This window comes from Ambystoma mexicanum, chromosome 2q, assembly GCF_040938575.1.
Source record: "Ambystoma mexicanum isolate Mex_15411 chromosome 2q, UKY_AmexF1_1, whole genome shotgun sequence".
Classification (NCBI taxonomy): Eukaryota; Metazoa; Chordata; class Amphibia; order Caudata; family Ambystomatidae; genus Ambystoma; species Ambystoma mexicanum.
The window spans coordinates 629,214,662-629,240,956 of NC_090924.1; the positions used below are offsets into that span (position 1 = coordinate 629,214,662).

A 26,295-nucleotide genomic window follows, 5' to 3' on the forward strand; every position below is an offset into this window, starting at 1 on the left:
TATTTAGGACATACCATATCTGCTAGCGGCATAAAACCAAGGAAGCAACTTGCTGATGCCATAATGAACATGCCAAGACCAGAGTCAAAGGAGGGCGTGCGTACGTTCATTGGAATGGCAGAGTACTATTCTAAGTTTATAAAGGATTTTGCCATACATACTGTTCCGCTACGTGAACTTCTAAAGAAAAAGTCATTTGAATGGAACAGGGAGTGCGAAGAAGAATTTGAAAATATCAAATCAGAATTAAACAGAGCACCATCATTGAAGAATTTCAAGAGTGGGAGGAAGACTATAATAACAACAGATGCAAGCAACCTAGGGTTAGGAGCTGTTGTCACACAAGAAGTTGAAGGAAAAGAAGTTCTTATCACGTTTGCATCTAGATTGTTAAAGGGTGCAGAAAGGTCGTATGCTGCAATAGAAAAGGAAATACTGGCCATCAAGTGGGCAACAGAAAAGTTCAGGAATTTCATCTGGCGAGTGGAGGTGGAGATTCGCACTGACCACAAACCATTGATACATGTCATTATGAATAAAGGTTTGGACAATGTATCTAACAGAATTAAAAGATGGGTTGTACTTCTGCAAGAGTACAACTGTACAGTACGATATGTACCAGGAGTGAAGAATCGTGCTGCTGATTGTCTGTCGCGACTTACCAACAATTCTGAAGTAGACAGTGAAAGTGAAAACAATCCTGAAGTTGTCTTGAACGTTGAAGCGTTTTCCATATCCAAAACTGAGTGGGAAGAAGCGGAGAGACAAGATGATAGCATAAAACAGTTGAAACAAATTATACGAAGCAATGGAAGTTTAAAGAAAGTTATGTTTGAAGGGTCCGGTCTCATCGAATACTGGAGAGTTGCAGATGAACTCAACGTAGCGAGTGACAGAATTATGAGAGGAGATCGAATAATTCCACCTACAAGTCTAAGACAAAGAATCATCGATCTGGGCCACGAAGGCCATCAAGGAATTGTGAAGACTAAACAGAGAATACGCGATGATTTCTGGTGGCCAGGATGTGACCTGCAAATCGAGAGAACCATCAGAGAATGTATCCTTTGTAATCAGAGTGACAGGGCGTGTGTGAGTGCGAATTACCCTATGGTGATAACGAATATTCCAGGAAAAGTATGGGATGAAGTAGGCATGGACATACTAGGGCCTATTCATTGAGATGGTAAACAACAATTTTGCTTGGTGGTCATTGACCTTCTGACCAGATGGGTAGAAGTTTTAATCAAACCTCATATGAGTGCTAAAATAGTGATAGATTTTATGTCAGAGATATGCACTAGAGAGGGTTTCCCAAGGAGCATATTAACTGATAATGGTGTCCAATTCAGGTCAAAAGAGATGGAAATGTTCTGTACCAGTAATTCCATTGTGCACAAAACTAGTGCAATATACCACCCACAAACCAATGGGGTGGTTGAGAGATTCAATAAGGTGCTCAAGGATGCTATTCGGTGGGCTTGGTCAAATGGGCTCAACTGGGAAGAAGCAGTGAAAAGGAAAATAATTGCTTACCGTTTTACTCCCCATAGTACTACTGGTCTATCACCTTTTGAGTTAAGTAGAGGGCGCAGAGCAAACACCAAATTGACACCATCTTGGTTGGAGAGGGAGACCATAGTAAGAAAAGATTTTGGAGAGGCAGTAGAGAGTATTAGGAAAATCCAGCTGAGGAACAAGGCAGCTCATGATAATCTAATGAGCAAAAGTAAAAGAAACAAGGTTCCCAGAGTGGGGGGTCTGGTGAGAATTAAACTACCCCCTGTACTAAGAGATGGACCCTGCAAATGGTCCAAACCAGTGAGTGTGATTGAGGTTTTTAGACATGCAGTGAGAGTGCAAGATGGTAGAGTCTGGAATATGGAGAGAGTATGTGTGATGGAGTCAAGTAAGGATGTAAATACTGGTGAAATGGAACACAAGGAGCAACTCAGTAGGGGTGACAATGAAAGAATGGAAAGGAATGTTCAGCATGTGAGATCTAGGTTGAATAGAAATGTAATGTCAAAAATTTCCTTGCCAACATCTAAACCAGATACTCTGCATATGTCAAGAACAGGGAGAGTGATCCGCAAACCAAACCGCATGAAGGATTTTGTCTGACATTACTGAGGATACAGAAGAAGACTACTTGACTGTATTCCATGAACGGCAAGAGACTAAGGAAGGGAGATGTAGAAGAAGCTACTGGACTGTGTTCCATGAACAACGAGAGACTAAGGAAGGGAGATGTGTAATGTCCTTTCATCATTTCATCACGGGACCCTTCGCGGGCTCCCGTGATGGAAGGGTGAATAGAACATAAAGACGTATGTTTGGAATGCTTGTTTCAAACGCGTCTCATGTCAGTTGCTTTCCACGGTCGGTGGGGCCAATTCACTTGTACTTAGCTATTAATATAAATAAATAGCTTGCCTATAAATCACGTCTCCCTGCGTGTAATTAAACACTTCATTATATTACAAAAATGGCAACATTTTTAAATATTAAAGAAGTTCTTAATAACATTTTGGTAGAGAGTTCAAGTTTTGCAATCATAAAGAAATGTTATAGCTTTTAGAAATGTTTAACTATTTGATGAAAACCTACCTGATGAAAACTGTGCCAACATTTAAGACGTAAAGGCCGATATTTAAAATGTAGCACTGTTATTTACAACCTTTTGTAAACATGTCCAACTATTCTGAATGGCCTAAGTAACTATTATCAAAGTTTAAGTAAAAGTTAATTAGGATTTAGCATCAGTGCCGGTGAAGGAAAACCTCACATTTCAACAAGAAAAATCCTACCTTTGGAAAGAAAATTGTCACTGGAAAACCTTGTTTTTCCCAGAGCGCAAGCAGGGGATGGAATTGCAAATAGAGGCCAGCCTCTTGCTTTTCCCTGTGCGGGCTGGTCAGTTCTCACTTTGCTCTCCAGAGCCCAATGCAGGAGCTGGGAGATGAGAGTTGGGAGATGTCTTGACAGATCTCTGGTCAGTTTCCATGGCAGTGCTCTTGAATGTTTGAAAATGAGAGTTTGATTCTCCTGATTGATTTTGACTATTTCTCATTAACTTTCCTGCAGCACACCTGGAGAAGAAAATAGACGATAAACTCAAGCAATACTCTGTGGAAGGCGAAGCCTACCTCCCTGGCATCTTCGGAACCCACACCATAGCACTTCTTCAGCACCGAGGCAGCACATGGTCGAATGCACTGAGGGTGAAATATGGACTTCTAGGTACCAGTGTATTGGGGAGCATCAGAATTAATATTACTCTTGCTTGGGGGGTGCGCTTTGTGCTATTCTTGAAAACCTCAATGTCATGTCATGTTACTGGGTTCTGTACTGTGATCCATAGGCATTTGCATGGTCTCCAGACAGATGTGACCAAGAGGGGCATTCTAGGTTAATGGGGACAGGTGGCGATGCAAGATAGCTCTGTTGTTGTGTTGATGCATGCAGGCTGGAAGTATCCTGAGCACTGTGGCCAGGTCTATTTGTAGGTGTTGGGTGTCAACATCACAGACACATTCTCGTCCAGAGGGGAACTTTGTGTGTTGACGGTGCTAGATTACATTGGCTGGAGCTGAGTTATGCACGTTGGTTGTAGCAGTGTGGTGTTATGTCGCTTGCTGTCTGTTGGGAGGGATGTTAAATTGCCATGTGCAGGTAACTTGGTTGGTCTAGTACAGTAGAGTGTGTTTGAGTGTAGCTGTTGAGGATGTCAGTGCATGGAGGTTGCAGTGTTTGATTTAGAGCATCTACCAATGTGTCAGTGGCAATGGGCCTAATTACAGGTTTGGCGGTAGCCATGCCCTTAACAAGGGCATGGCTGTCTCCAAAACCATGTCCGGGTTCCCTGAATGGGTAATTACCGGGCCATTCCGAGTTTGGGGGGGCCCGTAATTCCTCCTTCAGGGAACCCAGGCCCGGACCTTCCCCATTCCTATTTGAGCCCCCATAGGGCTCAATGGGAATGGTAGCAGGAGCTAACAACGGGCCGATTACGACCAGCCCGTTGTTAGCTCCCTGGTCCCCTCACGGGACCCGGGAAGGATGCCTGGTCTTACCCGGCGTCCTTACTGGGTCCCACGAGGGGACCTCGTAATATTGCGGAATAGTGTTAACGGGGCCGCCACCATTAGTTAACCCATTCCGCAATTCTCGTAATGAGGCCCAATGTCTCAGTGGGGGGTGCCTCAGTGGGGGGATCTCTGGCAGTGGACACTATGCAGCCTCTGGACCTAGATAAGAGTGAAGGAATACAGGGGGAAGGGGAAAAGCAAATTTGCATTTGAGGTCCTGAGTTTTCTGTGAGATCTGCTGAATGCTGAATTTTAATCAGGTCTCTTTCTTATGTTTTTGAGTAGGTTATTCATCTTGCTTGGACCTTTTGCGAATCAGCCCCTCTCGGTTTAACATAGATACTAACATCGTCTTAGTGCCATTCCACAAGGCTCAATCATAATTTTTGAAAAGGCTCGGCATAGTTAAGCATTGACATTTGACATGGACATGTTCAAAAATATATTTTTGAATTAGTCTCTCTGAGTTTATTTGTTTCATGAGAAAAAGCAAATGCACTGTGCCAGAATTGTTCTCTTGACTCCAAGAGGTAAGCTGTGTGCTGCTCCCAATTTGGACAAGCACGGCTACTTCTGTTGTCTTTTGCTTCCCTGTTGGTAGTGGTGGCTGAGCATCCAGACCTCTCAGTATGGCGTGAGGTGGCTCATGACATAGGGTCTCAAGACAACATAATTCCCCAAGACAAATCTCAAGTGCATATGAACAATTGCGTGTACAAGTAAGGGCAGCAACTGAGCACCAAATGCTAATCTGCAAAGACTGTAACAATGCATCAAACACTTAACATGTTTAGTGCTGGTGCGCCTTTCTCCACTACTCTTGTATCTACTACGAATATTCAACATTCTGAAACCATCAAAGTCATTAGTAGAGCATGTAATCTGTACACGGAAAGGGATGTATTGCCTTGATGAAGACCAGATGGTCGAAACATCTGTCGGCAACATTTGGAAATTTGAAATGTGCTATGAGAATGAATAGTATAGATTACATGCTCTACTAATGATGGTATCCGGTAACATTAGAAAAGGCAATGACGACATTATGTATGGTGACCATTTGTGAGGGGAGCGAGGCTGTCCCCGGCAGGTTGACACTGATAATGTCACTGCAAACCATGGCCTTTTTGTGCCGACTTTTTTGCCACACAGCCTTTTTGTGGGGACTTTATCACCTGGTAACGACTTTGATGTTTTTAGAATGTTTGAATATTTGTTGTAGATACAAGTAGTCAGACGATGAAAACATCATTTCCCCAGCTCCAAGAGCCACCAACTGCAAGGTAAGAGTCAACATCACAGTCACCCAGGTGGTCCAGTACTCACTGGAACACTTATTTGTCCATAGTCAATAACAAGACTGTCCCACATGTTCAATGCATTGTTAGGCTCTCGGAGGAGGCCTGAATGCAGCTAATAGATGACTGATTGGTGTAGCTGGAGATGACCCTGATCCAGAGTCTGGGTATAATAAGGGTCCTTTGAGAGACACAGGGATGTGATTTCGACCACTGTGTTCATTCTGAAGGGCTGATCTTTTGCAGTCCTACTTTTCACGTTCCACCAGTGTGGGTTAGATGTGAGAAAGTGAAACATGGGCAAAAGAAGCAGAGTTTGGATGAAATGGAGGCAAAACTATAAAAGAAGTATCTTCCAGTTGGTGCCCATAGACTGTTGATGTGTACCAGCTATGAAATCTTCAGGGTGAGTACTGTGGGTATTGTAGTCCCAGCGGGTTCCTGCCCTGAACTGGTGAACACTATATTTCTCGGCCCATGGACTCTCACATGTATGGGCTCCTTGTCTCTAGGGTGGCCTCAGGGATGGACATTAGTGCTGAAGATGTCTTCTAGTGCCTACATTAGCATGTGAATTGTGAATAGGTCCTGGCAGGCGCTGGGGCTTGTGGGAGGCTGTGACACGCAGATGAAGTTGCCGGTGTACAATTCTGGTCTCAATCCCAATGCATCCCATCTGTGGTGATGGTGGTAACATCAGTGGAGTCTGTTATAAGGACTAGGCAAAGAGAATGCTGAGGCATGTGGGTGAACTGCACACTCTTGTCCTCACAGTGTAGACCCTGGCTAGACTTCAAAGCAGCCCATCTCTCATGTCAAGGGCAGACACCAGGCAAACGATAGTCGCAAGGGAAATGTTCCCAAAATCACACAGTGAGAACACATTTGCCAATAACATGCACCCATAATTAAATACACTAATAGAATACCTATGCTGTGCAAGATAGGTGTACCATTGTAGAACTACTGGATGGGAAGGGATTTGTAACAATTTATTGGACGACCACCCTCAACACATAGTTCCTTCCCTCCCCACTAAAGATGTCGCTCAACAAGCCGCTGAACGGATTTCTAATTGGGTCAATTCCTAGCCTGTATAATGCCTCCCAGCTCCCTTCCACATACCACCAAGGAGCCAGGATTCAGGTCGTTGTATAGAAGAATATATATATATTTTTTGAATTGTGGGAATAATTAACATTACGCTGAAAATAACACACGCCACCAACCCCGTGGCACAACACAATAGCTTCAAGACATAGGTAACTTTCTTGTGATAATGAACTAGCAGGTATTTATTTCAATTGCAACAAACACAGGTTTGCATTTAAACCAAATCACACATGGCGTTTCCAGTGCTTTATACATGGGGTTTCTCTGCACATTAACACATAGGCAATTTTGAAAACACACAGTCAATCAGAATGCACCCTATATGCAGCACCCTGGTCCCTTCTTTACCCCAAAGTAGTCTCAAACCTTTCTGCTCTGAGTGTCACCTGATCACCCAAGGAGAGAGTGTATATCCTTTAACTGGAGAATCATGCTTGGTTTAATTTATTTGGCAAAATACTCTTTTTTCTGCCAGCACCCAACCCAGGCATCAGTTACATGTGACACCCCTTGGCTTGAAGGCAAAGTTTAGGGAGTGGGAATATATTGGGAATTTCCTTTTTATTTTAAAAGGCAGAGTTCGGGTCCATGGAATGGATAGGGATTTTCGTTTTGGGACACAGCACATTAAAATGAAAGGCAGGGTTTGGGGATTTTGGAATGGATGGGGATTTTTTTCATTTTGGGGACAATGGCACATTCAAATGAAAGGCAGAATTTTGGGATTTTGGTTTTGAGACCAGAGATACTCTTCATCTGTCAAGAAGTCTGGGGTTATGGGAAACATAGGGTTACCCAATTACTTTATAGGCTATAGTGGTTAAAATACACTGGGAATGAGATTTGTTTATTTTGAATTTTAATAAGAATCATTGTGTGATCTTTTCTATAGGGGAATTAATTCATTATTTTTAATCACATGTGCTAAGGGTCTGTACAGTTTTGCCCCCCACCCACAGTTAAGCGAAGGGATTAAGGCATGCAGTTTCCCCACACATTTAATATCATTGGGCTATGTTTACTTAGATGGGAGATCTCTTTTATTAGCTTAGGAGGCCAGCCAAGTATTGGGACCCTCTTTTGGGAACAGATAGGAGTCAGCTCACATCCCAGGAAAGGATAGCTCAGCTATTCACAGGAGGGCCCAGTCAGGATGTATGCTGTCTCCCTCAGATGGTACTCCCAGTCTTCCAAGGATGAATCGCGAGCAAAAACAGTTCAGAAAACTCCAGCAAGTGTCCAAGTGTCCAGTGTCAGAGGGGATTGACAATATATAGCACCTATGACTCCATACCATTATGAATAATTATGCAATGCCAACCCATTTTCCACACATCGGATTGGACATTCACTTTCCTCTTCCTCCAGAGTCTGGCCTCTGCCAGCCGATAGGGCAAGTGGTTTATGAGATCTAGTTTATGGATGACGAGGGGAGGAGAGAGAGGATTGTCTAAAATGACAATTTTAAACGTACACTTTAGCAGCTCCAAAAAGTCACAACAGGACAACTTTTAGTAATGTACAACTAAACACAATAATATATATATATATATTCTGATTCAGATATTTTTGCCGGACCTAGAGAAACTAATTTGGTCCTGGCACGACCTTCCTGGAGCGGGTTATCATTTTTTGCCCTTCGTACCTAACCCCACATAGTTGGGACTATGAAACTTTGTTATCCAAACATTTATTTTACCTTCTATCATCTCACAAACTTTCAGATTTCTATCACTTGTAGGAATGCCACAATAATATTTTCCCCATATCTCACATTCCACAAATTACATGGAGCTGATATGTGCATAGAACTGACAGGCATGTTCCAAGCTTTAGCATGGTAGAGGTCTCAGCTCTGTGTGTAGTTTTGTTCCCTTTTTATTAAGGGAAAATGTGTTCAATGTTAATCAAAAGCAATGCCTTAATATAGAAATCCTTGGTTTCACATCCAGCAATCTCAGTACATTTCATTTAATAAAAGTCACATGACATGGGTTTATGCTTGGCTCAGTGTTGTTTCAGCCCTGCAAATGAGTCCATTAGAAGGTTTCTGTTTGAAACTAAGGCTAAGGTAGAAGTGTACCGAAAAAAGTAGTGGAACTGTGGTCTTGGCGTGGAAGAGAGTAGGTGGAACCATAGTGCAACATGTGACAAGTGTTGCGGCTGGGGCATTGCAATAGTCTAAGTGACTAGTAACTAAGGTGCCTATAACAACTTTACACTTGCACAAGGACATGAATGGACACATCTTCTCTATATAATGGTGAATATGGTCGGAAAAAGTAGGGGAATGGTAAACAGGAAAAAATAAAAGTAGTGGAACACCACTCCTGACCGTTCAGGCTCACTTTGATCACTGGCTAAGGTGCATTTTATTGGGACTGTAAAACAGCCAGAGAGGTCAAGGCTGGATGTCCTTATTTGACCCCTCCATGTATTTGATCTCAAAACTGTATTTTCATGCATTTTGCTGAAACAGACCTACTTCCTTGAATGCATTGACCAAAGATCTCTGGGGGTCAGAGATCCAGATAATACAGTGCAGAAGTTCAATGGGGGATGCTGCAAAAGGAAGCCACGTGTGCAATTTGAAAGCAATGGCTTTTTAAATCGAGAGGATGTATTTATTATGTAAAGCATTTAATTTCAATACATTGGGGGTCATTACGACCCTGGCGTTAAGGGTTTAACGCCGCCGTAAAAGGTGTCGGCGCCATTAAACCCTTAACGCCTGATTACGATGTCCCTTTGTGGAACCCGACCTTACCAGCCGTTAAAGTAGGGTGCCGCAAAGGGACCTTGGTGCTAAGTACGGTGCCGCAATTTGCGGCACCGTACTTAGCGCCTTCCCCATTCCCATTGAACCCAATGGGGCAAAAATGGGACTGGGGAAGGGCCCATGGTGAATGGGGAATTACCGCCCTGCCAACCTTGCAATGGGGCGGTAATTCCGCCATTCACCATGGCGGACCCCAGCATGGACCATGGTGCTAAGAGCACCATGGTTTAGCGCCGGGGTCGTAATGAGGCCCATTGCATCTTGGTCCTCTGTCCATGTATAAGTATATTTCTTTAATCTGATAGTTGAAAGGACATGACTGTTCACTCTGAATTATCCACACATGGACTCCTTTTTAACAAGTGAAGCCAGTGTCCACTTTAAAACAAAGTAGGCCTTTCTATTTCAATAATGTCAGTTTGTATGTTGGAAAGTAAGTGTTTTATTTATATCAGATGAAATATGTCGCTTGGCTTTGCTTTTAGATGTAAGTCAGAATTCCTCCTTTTTTGTTCCCAAATACACAGCATTGTCATGTATGGGTGTTTCATGTATAATGCTGCTGTTTGTCTTTCTCAATCATAATGTGCCTTTTCCCATTATACATGGAGTCCCCATTTGCAGAATCCATTGGACACATGCAGCAGTATTAAAGTTCTAAGGCACACTTTCCTTCGCCTGATGCCTTTCCATTTTGGCAAGGTTCAGTGAAGCCCATTTTTTGCATTCACTAGGCCTCAGTTATGTATGATGGGTTTAGGCTGGCGTGCATGTTCCAATGGGTCTCTTCCATCAGCCAGCTTAAATCTCGCATTGGAGGCCTAGCTTGGCCTTTTAGTATATGTCATTCTGGGGATGAATTTATACCCCACGTAGGAAGCACTCAAAAGCTCCCTGTAATAGTTCAAGTGAAACTGAATAAACTACTCGCCCTTAATTGCTGTTATAACTACTTTCTGTGCTTTGCTAGGACACGCAACGACACGGTCTGTGAAGGAGACAACTTTAGCGGTATTATATATGGAAACTTACATACAAGGACAAGACATACGACCTGGGGTGTGAGTGGTGTCCATGGATCGTCATGAAACACAAAACGGCTGTAACACTAAGGGTAATTAACTTCCTACACAGCAACACCAGACAAGTAGAAAAGTAAAAACAGTGTGTATCAGGATAGACATGAAAGAGAGACAATCATAATGATATAAGCAGAATCAGAGCATCTCACCCAGTAAAGATCAAGGAATAAAGAGGCCACAGCTTGTAAAGCAATAGGATAAAACCCCGACACTTCTTAGTTGCACCATTCAGAGAAAGAAGTTAGTTAAAACTGGAAGCATGCACAACCTCAAAGCAAGCTAGCTCAAAAACCAGCACTACTGTCTTTAATCAGGAAAGGAACACACTGCAATAGTGCAGGTTCAGAAAATGAAAAAAAAAAAAATTGAAAACAGAACCCGATTAAGAAACAAAAGGGTTGCCAAACAGTGTAAATCCAGGACATTCAAAAACACTCACTAGATATGGCAAACTGGAAATTCAGGAATAGCAGCAACCAGGATCAATGAACTAGGAGCCAGAGAGTTCATCACAATACTAGCACTAATAAAAAAAGCAATAACACTGGAGGAAATCCTGGAGCTTTTAAAGCTTCCTAACGGCCTCCTGCATCAGTATGATCAGTGTTAAGATCTGCCAGCCACACGTGTTGTGCTTCCTCCATCTGTCCTTGGGTTGAACAAGTGGTAGCAGAGCTCTTGCAAGGCATTCTGAGAAATCTACGGCCTAAATGCGAATTTGTTGGTAGTGGTAAAACGTGGTATTATAAAATACTGGCTGATTTACGACTCTGCCAAACTACTCATTTGTGTGCCTGAATGTGCATGGCATTTGTGTGTCATGTGGTAGGTCAGAGATAGGACACGGACAATTGAACATGTTTCAAACTTTCAGAGTTTTATTAAAGTAAAATAAAAACCCTCACCTATCCCTATGTCTTTTGTGGAGGCTCCCTATTCTAAGAAAATAACAAAAGGTGTCGTCCGTAACTCAACTTTGTCCTCCGTTCTAAACCGGTATCTTTCTAACTTGGCCTACCACTAGCATAGAAACACAAACATAGCCCAGAGAAGTTTTTTTACTCCCCCTCGCTTGGCTTATGCTGGCCAGTGCATGACCCTCTCCCAACAATGGACCTCATTACACGTTTGGTGGTATTCTGGTGGTAAATCTGCTGAAATACAGCCAAACTCCATTTCCGTTACCGCCACCATGTCCAGTGAAGTTACCACAGGATTACAAGTGGTGGCAATTACGTATTTTTGAAGTCCATAGTATTCCCTGGGGAATGTCAGCAGATGTACTGCCAGTGGAATTACCATGTGGTAAATCCACCAAATTCTGGACGTAAAGTGGAGGATTCACCTCCAGCAGCAAGCCTCACGTGTTCAGGATTGCACATAAGGATTTGCCTGTCTGTCGAGGTGGGCAGTCAGAGCTGGCTAGAGAAAAGTTGGGAACTATGCCGAAGAAAATACGTAAATTAAAATGACGCTGCAACCGGGCTGCAGCTCAGCGCTTTCAACATTGCGCATTCTATTAGACGCATCTAAAGCTATCAAATGTTGAAAAATAAATGTGAACAACGGTCAATAAAATACAAACTGCACAACAGTTTTCTCCACTGCGCGTTTTTGGTGTAGAGATGCTTTGGGTGGATTTGACACCCGCCTGTTAAAGATGATGTAAACACATCCTTCCTGCATCATTGACCATCATCCTGGGGTCATTTCTTCTGAATGAGTGATTGCCCCCCATCTGTCTCACAGAAGAGGACAGCAAATTAATGCTTAACCAGAAATGCGCTCGATGTTACTGTAAGTGTCAAGCGCATGCCGGGCCATGATGGAGTGGCCATGTGACGCGTCCAGAAGGGCATTTCTAACCATCATAAAGTTGTCACATCTTGTCCGCCTGCTGAATGCGTTTCTGACAAGTGCATCCCATTGAGCCGTGGAAAGGAATTACTGCTGGAGTAACCTAATGGCTCGAGCGCGGAAGGGGAGCCGGGCCGCCATGTCTCCCGGAGGGGCTCCTTTCATGGGGCTCAGTAATGTTACATGTGTCCATTTTACAAGAGAGAGTGTACATTGCATTCTCCCAAGGATTCAACAACTCGAGAGGTATCATCTTGAAACCATATGTGTTTGCTTTTCCAAATTGCATGATATAAAATTATCATTGTGGGCCTCATCACGAGTTGTGCGGTAGCCCTTAAATACGCAGTAATGCTATTAACGCCTTATTTAAGGGTCCGCCCAAACACGAGTATGGCAGCATTTACCCACAGCTTTCAGCTCGGGGTAAATGCACCAGAAAAATGATTTTCGGTGCAATTACTGCACGCTAATACCGCGAGCGGTAATTGTGCCAAAAGTTCCCCATTCGGTCCAATGGACCGAATGGGGAATGGGGAATTACAGTTACTGCTGTAATACCATCAGACAGGTGGGCGGTAACACAAATACAGTTGGGAAGTATCCCAGTCGGAATACCGCCCAACTCATGATGAGGCCCTGTATCTCCAGAACTACCGCAGAAGAAGCTCTTGTGTTATTTCGTGCGCAATATCGTGTGCCCGACCCTGTAGAGAAGCAATGCGGCTTCTGAAATTAAAGGGATAGTCCAGTAAAAAACTGTATTTTAAAAATAGATAGGCAACATTAAAAAAATAATACTAGCACTTTTTTTTAAAAACTTCCTATGTAAAATTTTGAGCTATTCAAGCTCAAAATTCGCAAAAGCAAGCACATGGGCGCATCCATTTTGTGAAATGGATGCCCGCCTGTGCTGGCTTTTGGGGCACTAATGAAGGAAAAGCCAGCCAGCTGTAGTAAACAAAAGCTACGGCTGGGTGTCTTTTCCTTCATTGGTGCTGTACGCGGAGGACGGGGACCGGAGACCAGAGCACGAAAGCTGCAGCTGAATCTAGGTAAGTGCTATTTATTTTTTTTTTAAAAATAAGCACTTGCTGCGGTTTTCTTTCTAAGTTTTCCGGGCTGGAGGAGCCCGGAAAACTTAGAAATAAAACCGCAGCTTTAAAAACGTTGTATTTATGTTTGCGGTCGCTTTTGAAGTGACCGCAAACATAAATACAACGTTGTGTTTGAAAAAGCTGCGGATTTTCTTTCCAAGTTTCTCAGGCTCCTCCGGCTCGGAGGAGCCTGAGAAACTCGGAAAGAAAAACCGCAGCATTTTCAAACACAACCGCGTTGTGTTTCTGCCTGCTGTGGCTATCACTTTGGGTCTCCGGTGCTCCCCCAGGGGAGCACCGGAGACCCAAAGTGAAAGCCAAGGCAGGCAGAAACACAACACGGTTGTATTTACATGCCGCAGTGTTTCTGCCTACAGCTGATTTCCCATTTGGGACTCTCGGGCTCCCCACGGGGGGCCCGAGAGCCCCAAATGGGAAATGCTAAATGCTGCAGTGTTTCTGCCTAAATCTGATTTCCCATTTGGGGCTCTCGCGCTCCCCACGGGGGGCCCGAGAGCCCCAAGCGGGAAATCCTAAATGCTGCAGTGAAACACAACGCGGTTGTGTTTGAAAACGCTGTGGTTTTTCTTTCCGAGTTTCTCAGGCTCCTCCGAGCCGGAGGAGCCTGAGAAACTTGGAAAGAAAAACCGCAGCGTTTTCAAACACAACGTTGTATTTAAAAGCAACCGCAAACATAAATACAACGTTTTTAAAGCTGCGGTTTTATTTCTAAGCACTCGGTAAGTGCTATTTATTTTTTAAAAAAATAAGCACTTGCTGCGGTTTTATTTCTAAGTTGTCTAACACAACGTTGTATTTATGTTTGCGGTCACTTCAAAAGCGACCGCAAACATAAATACAACGTTTTTAAAGCTGCGGTTTTATTTCTAAGTTTTCCGGGCTCCTCCAGCCCGGAAAACTTAGAAAGAAAACCGCAGCAAGTGCTTATTTTTAAAAAAAAAATAAATAGCACTTACCTAGATTCAGCTGCAGCTTTCCTGCTCTGGTCTCCAGTCCCCGTCCTCCGCGTACAGCACCAATGAAGGAAAAGCCACCCAGCGGTAGCTTTTGTTTACTACAGCTGGCTGGCTTTTCCTTCATTAGTGCCGCAAAAGCAAAAGCCAGCACAGGCGGGCATCCATTTCACAAAATGGATGCGCCCATGTGCTTGCTTTTGCGAATTTTGAGCTTGAATAGCTCACAATTTTACATAGGAAGTTTTTTAAAAAAAAGTGCTAGCATTATTTTTTTAATGTTGCCTATCTATTTTTAAAATACATTTTTTTTACTGGACTATCACTTTAAGATGTGACCTGATGGACGTCCATTGCACCTGCTGAAGGACACCCGCCTGAGCAGTCACTTTAGAACTGTCCTTCAGGCCGGATATCTCTTACTGTGCGCCCTCGCCATGCAGACGGTAATACCACTTGTTTTGAAAGCTCTGCCCAATTATGAATTAAGGTTGCATGGGTTATTCCGCTCATGGGCTGTACAGAAAGTGCCGTACTTGATAAATATGGGTTATTGACCCCCTGCAGTGATTTCTATGTACCCCTTACAGTAAATACCCCATGTGGTCTGGTCTCATTATGTGGTATTTTAAAAAAGGGATCTATTTGAGATACCACCTGTTACAACTGCCACCACCCTGCTAATAATCCTTTAGTGCTATGATAATAGTTGCCATTAGTAACCAACTTCATGGTGCTCAGTTGTTCAACCTCAGATCCCACTCGCTTCTAGGTATTTTAATAATCAGCATTATTATTGGCCAATGTATTCCTAATCAGGTTATCGACCTTGGGAGAATGAAGGGCCCACTAAGCTCTCCAGAAATGCAACATGAGGAGAGAGTGCTTAACTCACTGAGCTATCCTAAAGGCAGACATGAAACAGAGTTCTGAAATACTTTTGCATATTACTGTCACCTACATTGTCCGTCCTTCAGGTCCAGTTCAAAAGTGTTGACTTTCTCAGTCTGAAGCTTTCACTTACATTCATGACATAGCCTGGACTGAGGGCACATTGGAGATGGAACAGGAAGTTCTGCGGGTGGAGCAGTGCCTCGTTTAGGCAATTAAAGGGCCCTCACACCTGGCTGGATTTAGAAAGTTGCAATAGAATTCTCTCAAAAGATACATGAATAGAGGAATACATGTTTTACTCAAGCCAGTGGAATGTCATTTTCATCATGGCTCTTGCGACACCTTTGCTGGTGCTTTAAAATGGCAGCTCTTCACTTCTCCGGTGTTGGCTGAGTTGGCCCTGCCAGGGTGTCAAACCCATACCACATGCTATCATCCTGTTGTCAAGGCGAGCATATTGCGCTTGAGCTATCCTCTCACAGTCAAGTTGGTGCACTTTGTAGAAACTAGGTACCCGAAGCAACACCCGGACCAGCAGGTAAGTTACAAGTAGGTTTATTGTAGTATAGTTGCCAGGAACAACATTGGCATGTCCCCTCAAACCAGCATATTGCTCAACTGTCAAACATAGAACCCCAGCTTCAGAGCAAAACATCCCAACACTCCACTCACTCTGACCTCACCACATTCCATGTACAGTGATGTCATCACCTCACCCAAGATACACATTACAACACACTTACTACCTGCGTTTATGCAGCTGTAACAGAAAGGCCTCGTGTTCCGCCTCCAATGAGTGAATGTCATTGCCTAATGCACACGGCACATGCAGTGACCTCTAGGCACGTGTGTGGACATCTCTGGCTAGCATTGAGGGCAGTAGCCCTGCAGTGCTAACTTCCTCGCCTTGCCCATCAGCTACGAGTGTAGGTTACATAGGAGTATACATGTTATGTTATTGTAATTTAAATGTATACAATTTAAATGTTAAAACACCTCTTACACTCACCCGTTATTCTATGCGTGGTAGCCCGTTCCTAGACATTTCCACCACATTGCAACATCTAGTAGGCGTTTACAGAACTTATACTTTTGCAGTTTTGAAACATCCTTTAACTATTTCCTTTTCTCTTTTTGCACACAATTATTATTACATCGATTATATCCTGCAAAATATATTCCTGAAAGTGGCAGGCGCTTCACTTTATTGAAACTACCAGTAGCCAATTAAAAGCGCAGTTCTATTCACCCCTGCATGTAAGCAAAGAGAAATGAGAGTAACACTGTGTTCAATGATTTCCGAACAATCAGGCAGGCAGAGTGCGTAACATGGATTCTGTATGTGCATTGCACGTTACTCATAGCAGGCGAGTCGAGGGCAATTCTCTTACCTTCTCTGGTTCTCCAGGCAGCCCAGAGGACAGTTCAGACTCTAGGCCCATCCATTCATTGGTCGCTCTGCAGACATCGATTTGCAAGATTCCTAAGTCGTGATCCCAATCACCTCGTTCTCACTGAGGACCCGCAAAAGGAGGCAGGGAGTCCAGATCTGTTTCTGCTTCCGTGGTATGAAACGGAATACCGAATGTGTGGCCAAGCTCTATTATATACAGAGTTTAGTCTATCCATTAGCAACCAGTTGGTGCCAGATAATCAGTCAGGTTGCTCGGCATGCGCTCCAAACTCAACGGTACAGCCCTGTGTTCCGAGCAAACTCTTCCCTGCCCCCGCTGGTCCCCCTGATCGCCCATTCCCCTTCCCCGTCTCCATACAATTTCTCCGGGTCTCCTCTCATCCACCTTCCTCGCCTTCGATTTCACCCATCGCCTATCACAAACATTGAAAAGGGACTCTTCACATAGCTCCCTTTCCTGTTTTCCAAATGGACAGGGTTGCTGTATATTTTTGTGGGAAGACCTTGCGCCAAGTTTTACAAACAAAAGGAAACCAAGAGCACCCAGATGTTATGCCGGGATAGTCATGGCAACGATGCCTGTGGTGCCGTGGTGTTATGGGTGGTAATGGCCCTGAGTCCACTTGAGCCTGTTAACTTCGAATGCTGGTCATTACTATACAGAAGGGACTAACGCCCCCAATCTTAATCACACATTGCAAAACTGTTCAGAAGTTTAAAGTCCATGAACATGCAAATCCTCCTACAAGTTGTTTGTGGAGCAATATCACAACATTTCTCCAAAAAGATACCGCCAACAAATATGTTTGGCCTGGATATAACATTGTCAGCAGTTCCAACTGCTAATATATTCTTCTTTTTTTGACACAGATAGCACACAACATTGTTTTACAGGAACACAGAATTTGGTGGCTAAACATCTACCTTGATATAGAACAGTGATAACTACCTCTAAGGGGGGCAGACAGGGCTGGTAACGGCCCACCAGCAGAAGTCTGCAGTCAGGCCTTACGAGGGCTGACGATTTTTACCTGCCGTGCCCACCCACTATAGCACTATATTGCTGTTAGCATGGGGGAGGGATTCCATGCAATTGACACATGCCCAATCTCCTTTGAAAAAAACAAAGATGGCCGCTCTCATGGAACATTGAAAAGGGAGTAGTATCTTATCTATTTCCATGATGGAAGGCTGAGACAGCGCAGGGCTGGGACTGTAGGAGCAGGTGGGGGCAAGTAAGTGATGCTCTGTGGGGAGGAGGAGTGCGGGGGAAAAAGAGTGGGGGCCTCAGGAGAGGGGTGAGGAGAAGGGTGGGAACAGGTCAGGGGGCATACTAAAAAAAATGGCAGACAAGTGAGGGAGGCATACGCGTGGCCACTAGAACACGGCTCAAATGTTGCAAACGGTGTAGGCATCACTTGCATGTATTTTAGAGGCACAAGAGTTAAATGATCAAATGTTTGGATGTACCAGCCAGGTGCCATCGTTTTTTAAAGTACTTTTTTTGGTTCATCGCACAGGAGACGCAAAGAATCTTCGCCATGAATGTTCAACCGTGCAGAAGATCAAATTGGACCCACATTCCAGCGGGTTCTACATGCTTGATGTAGAGCATGAGCTCCACTGCACTCAGATTCCAGCCTTGAGCCATAAGGTAAGGCATTGGAAACATGTTAATTGACACACATGCAGAAATATTGTCTTGTTCTCAATTGTATAACAACCACCCGCGTTGTGTCCCTTGATACAACATGGGCTCTAAAGCTAGCAAGAGCTGCCATATTGGGCTGTTCTCAAGCCACCACATGTGGTGCTTCCAGACCTGAAGGGATTCACACATACTTATTGTTGTCTTCTGTGGGAGGATTATCCAACTAACTAGGCTACCTTACGAGTCTTATTTTGCCAATAAGGGTGTATGTTAAACAGAGGGCAGCGTGCGTTGAATTTGCACAAGGTTCTTATGAGAAAGGGGTCAGTTTCCGATGGGCCCTCTATGTGTGCAACACCAGCTGGGTGGCGCGCGCACACTCTGCACCTCAACAGAGATGCTCTGATGGGGGCAGTTTAAATCAGCATCACATTTTGATGTTCACAAAGTTGCCCTACTCAGGGCCGGTCCAAAGATGTGTGAGGCCCTGAATATTAAAAAAAAATGCGTGAGGCCCCCAATTGGAATATGTAAGGACATCAGTGACATCACAGAAAACAGCGTCACAAAATGAGGTTTTGATACCAGATGGGATTTTAGAAAGTTGCATTAAAAGAAGAGGGCTGGACCAAGATAAGGGGCAGATACATGTTGTGAGGTCAAATATATTTTGGTCATGGTATAATTCTGTATGGGGAAGTATGATTAGTGAGTATTTTTTGAAGTAGTGCACCGTGTGAGCTGCATGTCTTAGAGAGCATTTTAACTTTGGCAGATGAGACATGTTGATATCCAAGGATTTGCCTGGGGGAACACATGTTGGTCAGGCTCTTGAACACATCTTTCCAGCTGGAGTTGCTCGAAATGTTGCTTCCCGCAGGTCCTTTTGCAACTTCAACATATTTGGGAATGCAGCGCAAACAAACGTGATTGCATTGTGCTCGCTGAACTAAACCTAGCCTGGCTGTGAAGCAACAAAGGGGACACGCCCATGGTACAGCGCTAGATGTGTATCCGTTTTTCTCGCTTTTGGTTACTCTCACCCTTTCTTCCTCTCGGACCATCTGTCCATATTCTCTCTCCTATTATCCTTTCCCTCCCTGGCGCTTTTTTACTATCTCTGCTCCCATTTTCCAAGATGATGTACTGCAAGTTTGCTTTCCTCAAAATCCTTCCTTCTCCTTAACCCTGCGTTTCGTGTGTATATTATTACATGAACGTCTCCTTTCTTGTGTATGGTTTGTTAATATTGTACAATTGTGAATAAATATGTTGAACTTGTTAAAAGACAAATCATAAATGGAAGATTTCTTGGTTCTTAACCTGGCAACAGCCCTGTGAGATTATTTCAGGGCAGCTGTACTGATTATGCCTGCCAGCAGCCTGCTGCAGCGATGTGTCCTCTTCTGTTCTGGGCACCAGGGGGCGACAAAGTCCCGCAGACTGATGGGCTGCTCTCTCCCCACACAGGTTCAGCTGAAGCACGCCGAGAACGCCTCGCACCTGCACTCCCAGCTGGAGGTGGGCTACGGAAAGCACTGGGATGAAATCAATAACAGGAGGAAAGTATTGGTCAGCCAGACCTTCCGAAACGACTCCACCGCGACCCTGGCCAACTACATGATGGAGGTAACTGCGCAGGCCGTTTCTTGCCAGCCCGTGCAGCTCTGGTAGAAAAGGGGGCAGTAGTGAAATGCAACACTTTACACGCCAAATGTCTGTGAAATGACAAGACATGCAAATAGTACAGAGTTTTAAAGTTGATACATACCTAAATTACTAAACTGAAAAATAACTTCTAAGGCAATTAAAGCTTGAAATGGGCCGGAGAAGCGCGCTTTATTACTGCAATCGCATCTTGCTTAAACACCTCTCTGTTTAACGGTGTTAAGGAGTATGTTGCTTGGTAACGGAGGCTGACAGGCCCATTGCGAAATCGGTCGGGCTGGTTACGAGTCAGTCATGTGCCTTGTTTTCTGTACAATGACATACATGGCAACATGCTCCGTCCCATTTCAGAGATGCTAGGCCAATACTGTATTTTTGTTGTTGTATTTTGTATTTCCCTCTTACAAATCCCTGACTAATGTATCTCCTGAACGGAACATGGCTTGCTGACGTGTATGTTATGAAGGCTTTATGTTGTTTTTTATGCAGACAGTAGAAGTATTTGCCACTAGGGCATTTCTACTTTAAGGGTACACCACTAAGCCTATTTTGAAGTCATGGATGAACGTCACAAAGAACTCATTCCTCGTGTGCTGATGTGATTGGAGGAGCTATGTTACCATGGCAACCCCACAGCAAGCAGTGCATTTTTACTTGTAGTTCATATTAATTTTAGGCTGTCTTCCACGCGATGCCCTTCACGACTGAAGTCATTCAGCTTTCTGTGCTCTTAGAATGGCCTGCACATGGAATGCAGCGTTGGCTCGCAAGAACCTGGGAATGCTGGGATTTCATGGCAATGCGGACTTGGGGGGGGAAACTAAGTCAGCCTTTCTGTTAACTGTTTTCATCTAGTTCATACTGCAGGTTCCAGAGCAGCATGTGAATTACCGGACGCAGCTGCAGCACTCGCGCGCCCTGCAGGGCCACTCCGAAAGTAACACCCACTTCAAGGTGCAGTACAATAACCGTATGCCGTTCGTGGCTGGCCTCCAGTGGAAGGACAGCTCGAAAAGCCAGCTAAGCAAGTGGGAAGGTAAGAACCAATCAGAATCATCCCTTCTTCTCTCCTCCCACACAACTGAACTGCATTAAGAAGAGTGTGTACGAGGCAATAGAACTGTGTAAAGCACACATTGGGCATCATTACAGGGCCGGCGGTAACCCTGCCGGTGCTACCGGCGGGTTGCTGCTGGAATTGCAATATTCACTTGCGCCGATTACGACCCCGGCGTTCTGGGAAGTCAGGCACCAGTAAATGTTAATCCCCATTCCCATTTGAGTCCCGTAGCACTCAATGGGAATGGGGACCACAGAAGCGCCTTTAATAACGGTGCCGGTGCTTCTGTGAAACTCTGCAGGCGGATGCCGTTCCGCCTGCCAGTTCTGAGCCTGGCGAGTGGGACGGCACCCGCCCGCAGAGTCGTACTATGCTGCTCCGGTAACAACTGTGCCGGACTGTCCCGTTTGGTCTGCAGTGGGCGGTGCACATTGGTCTTACAGAAGAGGCTGCACCATTCATTTTGCAATAGCAAATCTGCATCCACAAGTGTTGACGGCACACATTGAAGAGTGGACATTCCCTCATTTGCATGGTCGCAAGGTCGTGCAAGTGCTGGAATTCCTATCGCCCATGCATATTTTTTCGAACAGGGCATTGGAGTGCGTTCTGCCTGTTGGCCACTCGTGGGGTTGGGGGGGGGGGGTTGAAATGCAGCGTGCATCCCCAGCTGGCCATCGAAGAAAGGTAAAGGAGATTGTATGGACCTTGCAGCAGATTTACCCAATGGGGCAGGTGCCGTTACAGACGGCACCTTCCCCCCATTGAGGTGGGAAGCCTTGGCCCTTCAAAAGTGAAGCAAGGTTCACCCATCCCAGAGTGTGGCTCCTGTTTCCCGTAAACAGTGGTTGCGACTGAAAACGGGGCAAGATCCTCAAAGATGTGCACTGGAGCAAATCAGAGGTGACTTCCTGATTTGCCCCTGCTACCTCTTACCTCATTCACATAGTTTAAAATTGAGCAAATCTGCAGATGCCATTAGCGTCTTTGAGATGCTCACGTGCAAATGCGATTCACAAAGATTTGCTGAAGGGCATCTCAGACTTGCTCCAGTTATAGGCTTTGTGAATCAGGTATAAAGTTGCAGGAGCAAATCAGCGATGGGCATGCGTATCTTTGATTTTATCCAGTGCACATTCTTGTGAATCTGGCTCATTATCTTTGGATAACAGGATATAGCCAGTGTGCGTCCGGTGAGCCTGTGTGTACTGTGCCAGGCACACACCGGGGCTTTACTAATACAGCCCTACATGATTTCCCTGGCTTCTAAGTAATTGATCCCTTGGAAGTGAAATGGAAATCTGTGTGACACTCTCCTTCCCGAAAGTAACTATTTTCCTCTCTTAGACAGGCATGTGAGTCAGCTAGGTATAAAGTATAAAGCTATAACCAGTGGTATTCTCCCTCCGCCCTACTGATACGTGTGCTTTAGCTGGGCGAGTAGGCCTCCTAAACATAACAGAAGAAATCTGCTATCGTCAACCGCCTTATTCTGTTAATGAGCTTCCAACATACAATAAAAATGGCTGTCTCAATCGCCATGGGAAGCCCATGAAACAAACATAGTTAAATGTTAATGTTAATGTTAAAGGATATTTGTACCACACACTATCACTGAGTGGTCCCCTGGCGCTCTTAAAGGTCATGATTAATATACTTTATACTTGCCATTGCCCCCGTGGTCTGTCCACCGCAGTGAAAATGAATCGTATCCTCCACAGAATTGTCATTGACGAAGCAGGGGCATGTAGCCTCAGCAGTCAGCGAAACATTGGCCCATGATAGGGGTCTACAACATGTAATGTAAAGTGGTATTGTATAGCGCTCTTCTGCCAATAATGTTGGCCTTGCTGCACATGGCCCTGTCAGAAATGAGGACAGGGTGTGTTAGTCGTATAATTGGAAGGCAGATGCAGAAATGAAGGTGTTAATGGATGCGGGTCGGAAGTACGCTGTTACCTGTGTGTCGATATGAAAATCTCGTACTATTTTGTGGTTGGTCCCGACTGGGCAGGTTAGCCATATGGGCAGCCTCCGGATTGTAGAGTGCAAAAATTGACAGCATGGTTGCTGATAGAAGATGGTTATGGTCTGAATCTGTTAAGTACCCTAGACCGACAAGGTTTTCTGTAGCAGTGAGTGTGGGAGGTGTAAGCATGCAATATTTTAGTAATGAGGAGTTAGTTGAGCGATGAGGGGGGTGGAGAGTGGGGCAAGGGTATTGTCACTTCCTTGCTCTTAGTGGCTGATTTCACTGAGATTAAAGGTGCGGACCAGTGCCACGCAGGAGAGGTTGCATGAGCCAGTTTGAATTGCCACAGATGGTAATGACGAGAGTTATTAGCATAAAAGCTTCGGCTGAACAGTTTTTAGTCGGTTGCTATTATTGAAATTTATTTCAAAGTGGCTGGTTAAAAAAACATGTTTTGAGCTGTTTCCTGAAAGTCAGTTGGATCTCCTCCATGCAGAAAGGTTTGGGTAGGGTGGTCCACAGTTTTGTGGCTAGAACTGAAAAAATAGGATCCACCTTGCTGTTTCCTGTTGAAGGTAAGGACTAGCACTAGTGCAGCATTGAGCATTTATATATCTAGCTCAGCCTCATTCTCACCTTATGGAGTAGTTGGATATGTAACATCACGATAACATGTGGATTCCAGATGTTTTAGACTACTATTTCCACTATCCCTCACCATTGACTATGCTGGTTAGCGCTAATGGGAGTTGTACTCCAAAACATATGGCGAGCTAAAGGCTGTAGACCCCCAGCCTATGTAGTTACTTGTTCCTGCTGCTTCCCCACATGCCTGTCCACCTTTTTCTAAAAATGATAGCAATTCCTCTGTTGTTGCCTTACTCTAGGGCCTGGTCTGAGGAACTGAGAGGAGAGAGGAACGCTGGTTGAGAACTGATTGCCTTTCTCCCGCAGATTCCTCATCTGATAGATATCCCATCCAGTTTTGCTTCTTTGGAATTTTATTTTTCGACAGGAGGCATAGTGGACCTCAACTCGGCCATCAATCGTCGATTTGTCTTGCTAAGTGCTCAATCGTCAGCTCCAGAGTGTGACATCAGGCGTTGTATATATTCTCCGTCACTATGCCCCACAACTCAGTTCATTTTTTCTGTGCGCTTGACACACTGCTTTAGGGACACGGTCGAGTCTTTGACTTTATAATCAATGTTTTTGTCATAAAATTATTTTCCTCGATGCAAGATGTCTGTCACCAGTGTTTCAGGATTGAAGCGGTGTACTGACTGCAACACCAAAATGTCCATTACTGACCCCCATGAGTTATGCCTCTGGTGCCTCGGCACGGGTCGTGACATGGAGGGATGTGCGTTGTGCGCCACAATGCAACCAAAATCCTTGAGCGATCGGGCTGCAAAGCTTGCACTACATCAGCCGCCTTCTAAATCTCTGGCACGGTCACGCGTCCAGTCCTCAGAGGCTGAGACTGAGGGGGTCTCCCCCAAAAAAGAACATCGGCGAAAGAAGAAATGGCCCCATTCGAGGAGCCACTCTTCCTCGTCCCGCAAGAAAAAGAGCTACCACCAACATCGTCAGGACTCTGATTGGTCGACCGGTCAGCTGGGCCTACCACTCAACAGGAGTAGGAGGATTAAAAAACCTCCATTCTAGACATGTGTAGAAAACATACCGCTGCAGGTGCGGGTGATCCCTCAGACCCTAAGCAGCAGGCCTTGGAGCCAAGAGCGGCACTCAGTGTTATCGACCCCTCACAAGTTTCAGTGCCAGCGCCACCGATGTCAGGAACACCTTCGAGCTTGACGCCAAAGGATTTGTCGAAACCCTCAATGCCAGGTCCTTCCCGTGCATTTCAAGTGTTCCGGCATCAGAGCCTCGGTCGACGTCAACAGCCACACTATCAGCGCCGAAGGACCAGCCCTGGGCGCCGATGCTCAGTGAGAAATCTTTCACCCCTCTCTCACACTTCATTTTTGATGCCGATGACGCAGATGACCAGGGAGATGATGACCCTATTTTCAGGGGGAACAGGTGGAATTGACTATTTCGATGATGAGGCTCAACTAATGGAACTAGCGCAGGGGCTTCACAAGGCCATCGGTTTGGATACTTCACCAGACCTGGAGTTCCAGCAAAGTCAGCCCTATACACATAACCATGCCAAGTACAGGGCATTGGTGGAAAGGGTGATTGACACTTTGGTTTTGAAATCTTCAGCAGTGCCAGTACCAGGGTATGACCTGACAGATATATTGGATGACTATCCAGTTAAAGAGTGCAACATGCCTCTGAATCCAGCAATTGCAGATCCTGTGACCTCTCTGTGGCAGCATCCCTGCTCCATTCCCCCAGTCACCTCCACCATGACTGGGAAGTATAGACCGGCAAGAGGGGACCCTTCATTCCTCTCCTCTTACCCTTCCCCGGAAGGGCTTGTCATTCAATCTGCTACGGTCTCATCCAGATCAGCTTCTTCCACTTCCCATCTGCCACCCGACAGAGAAGCTAAGAAAATTGATGCCATGGCCAAAAAGGTTTTTACATAAGGCAACATGACTCTCAAGGCCACAAACATGGCTAGTGGTTTTGCTAAATACTCCTTCAGTCCCTGGGCGTTAGTTGAGAATGCTGCGCAATAAATCCCCGAGGGGCAGATGTGCAAGGGCTTCTGACAGCTGGTTGAGGATGGGAACGAGGTGGCCAGGCAGTCGCTGCGAATGCACCCTGATGTGGCCGACTGCGTGGGCCGTTCAATGGCATTGGCTATAAGGCTGAGTAGGCAGGCCTATTTGAGGTCTTCAGGCGTTTCGCATAATGTCCAAAACAAGTTACTGGACATGCCTTCGAGGGTGAATTCCTGTTCGATCAGAAAGTTGATTAATACTTAGAGAGATTTAAGGAATCAAAAATTGCTGCAAGATCGTTAGGCCTGGTTGCGCAGACGGCCAGACCTGCCTTCAGCTTTGCCCCCAGGGCCAAAGGCTACAGGCGATATGCGCCTTATGGCAGAAAAGCACACTCCCACTGGTCAGGCAAGGGCAGAAGCATTTCTCGCACCCTGGAAGGGGCAGGGATGCTTCTAAGGGCCAACAAGCAGCAACAGCAGTGGGACGACCCAGCCTCCTAAGCTGCTTTGATTTCCCCTCCCACAAATTACCGGTTTGTTGACGAGGAGAGGAAATTACTGACGGGCCCATTGGTCAGTACTCACCCTCGAAAACTAGTAATACAAGATAGCTGCACCATGCGAAGACAGAGTGCAGGATTCACATACTCCAGCAAGGTTCAATAATCAGGACTCAGTAAATTGGCATGGGGAAGTCCATTTAA

At 45.1% G+C, this 26,295-nt stretch overlaps 1 protein-coding gene across 2 annotated transcripts in view; it reads left to right on the top strand.

Moving 5' to 3' along the window:
- Nucleotides 1-26,295, top strand: part of LOC138569646 (uncharacterized) — a 1,436,407-nt gene that overhangs the window by 694,432 nt on the left and 715,680 nt on the right. For both annotated transcript variants that reach the window (XM_069647797.1, XM_069647798.1), the window contains exons 25-28: nucleotides 3,088-3,243; nucleotides 18,120-18,253; nucleotides 19,721-19,879; nucleotides 20,774-20,954. In XM_069647797.1, the coding sequence (XP_069503898.1) occupies nucleotides 3,088-3,243; nucleotides 18,120-18,253; nucleotides 19,721-19,879; nucleotides 20,774-20,954 (630 nt within the window). The remainder of the gene's footprint in view (nucleotides 1-3,087; nucleotides 3,244-18,119; nucleotides 18,254-19,720; nucleotides 19,880-20,773; nucleotides 20,955-26,295) is intronic.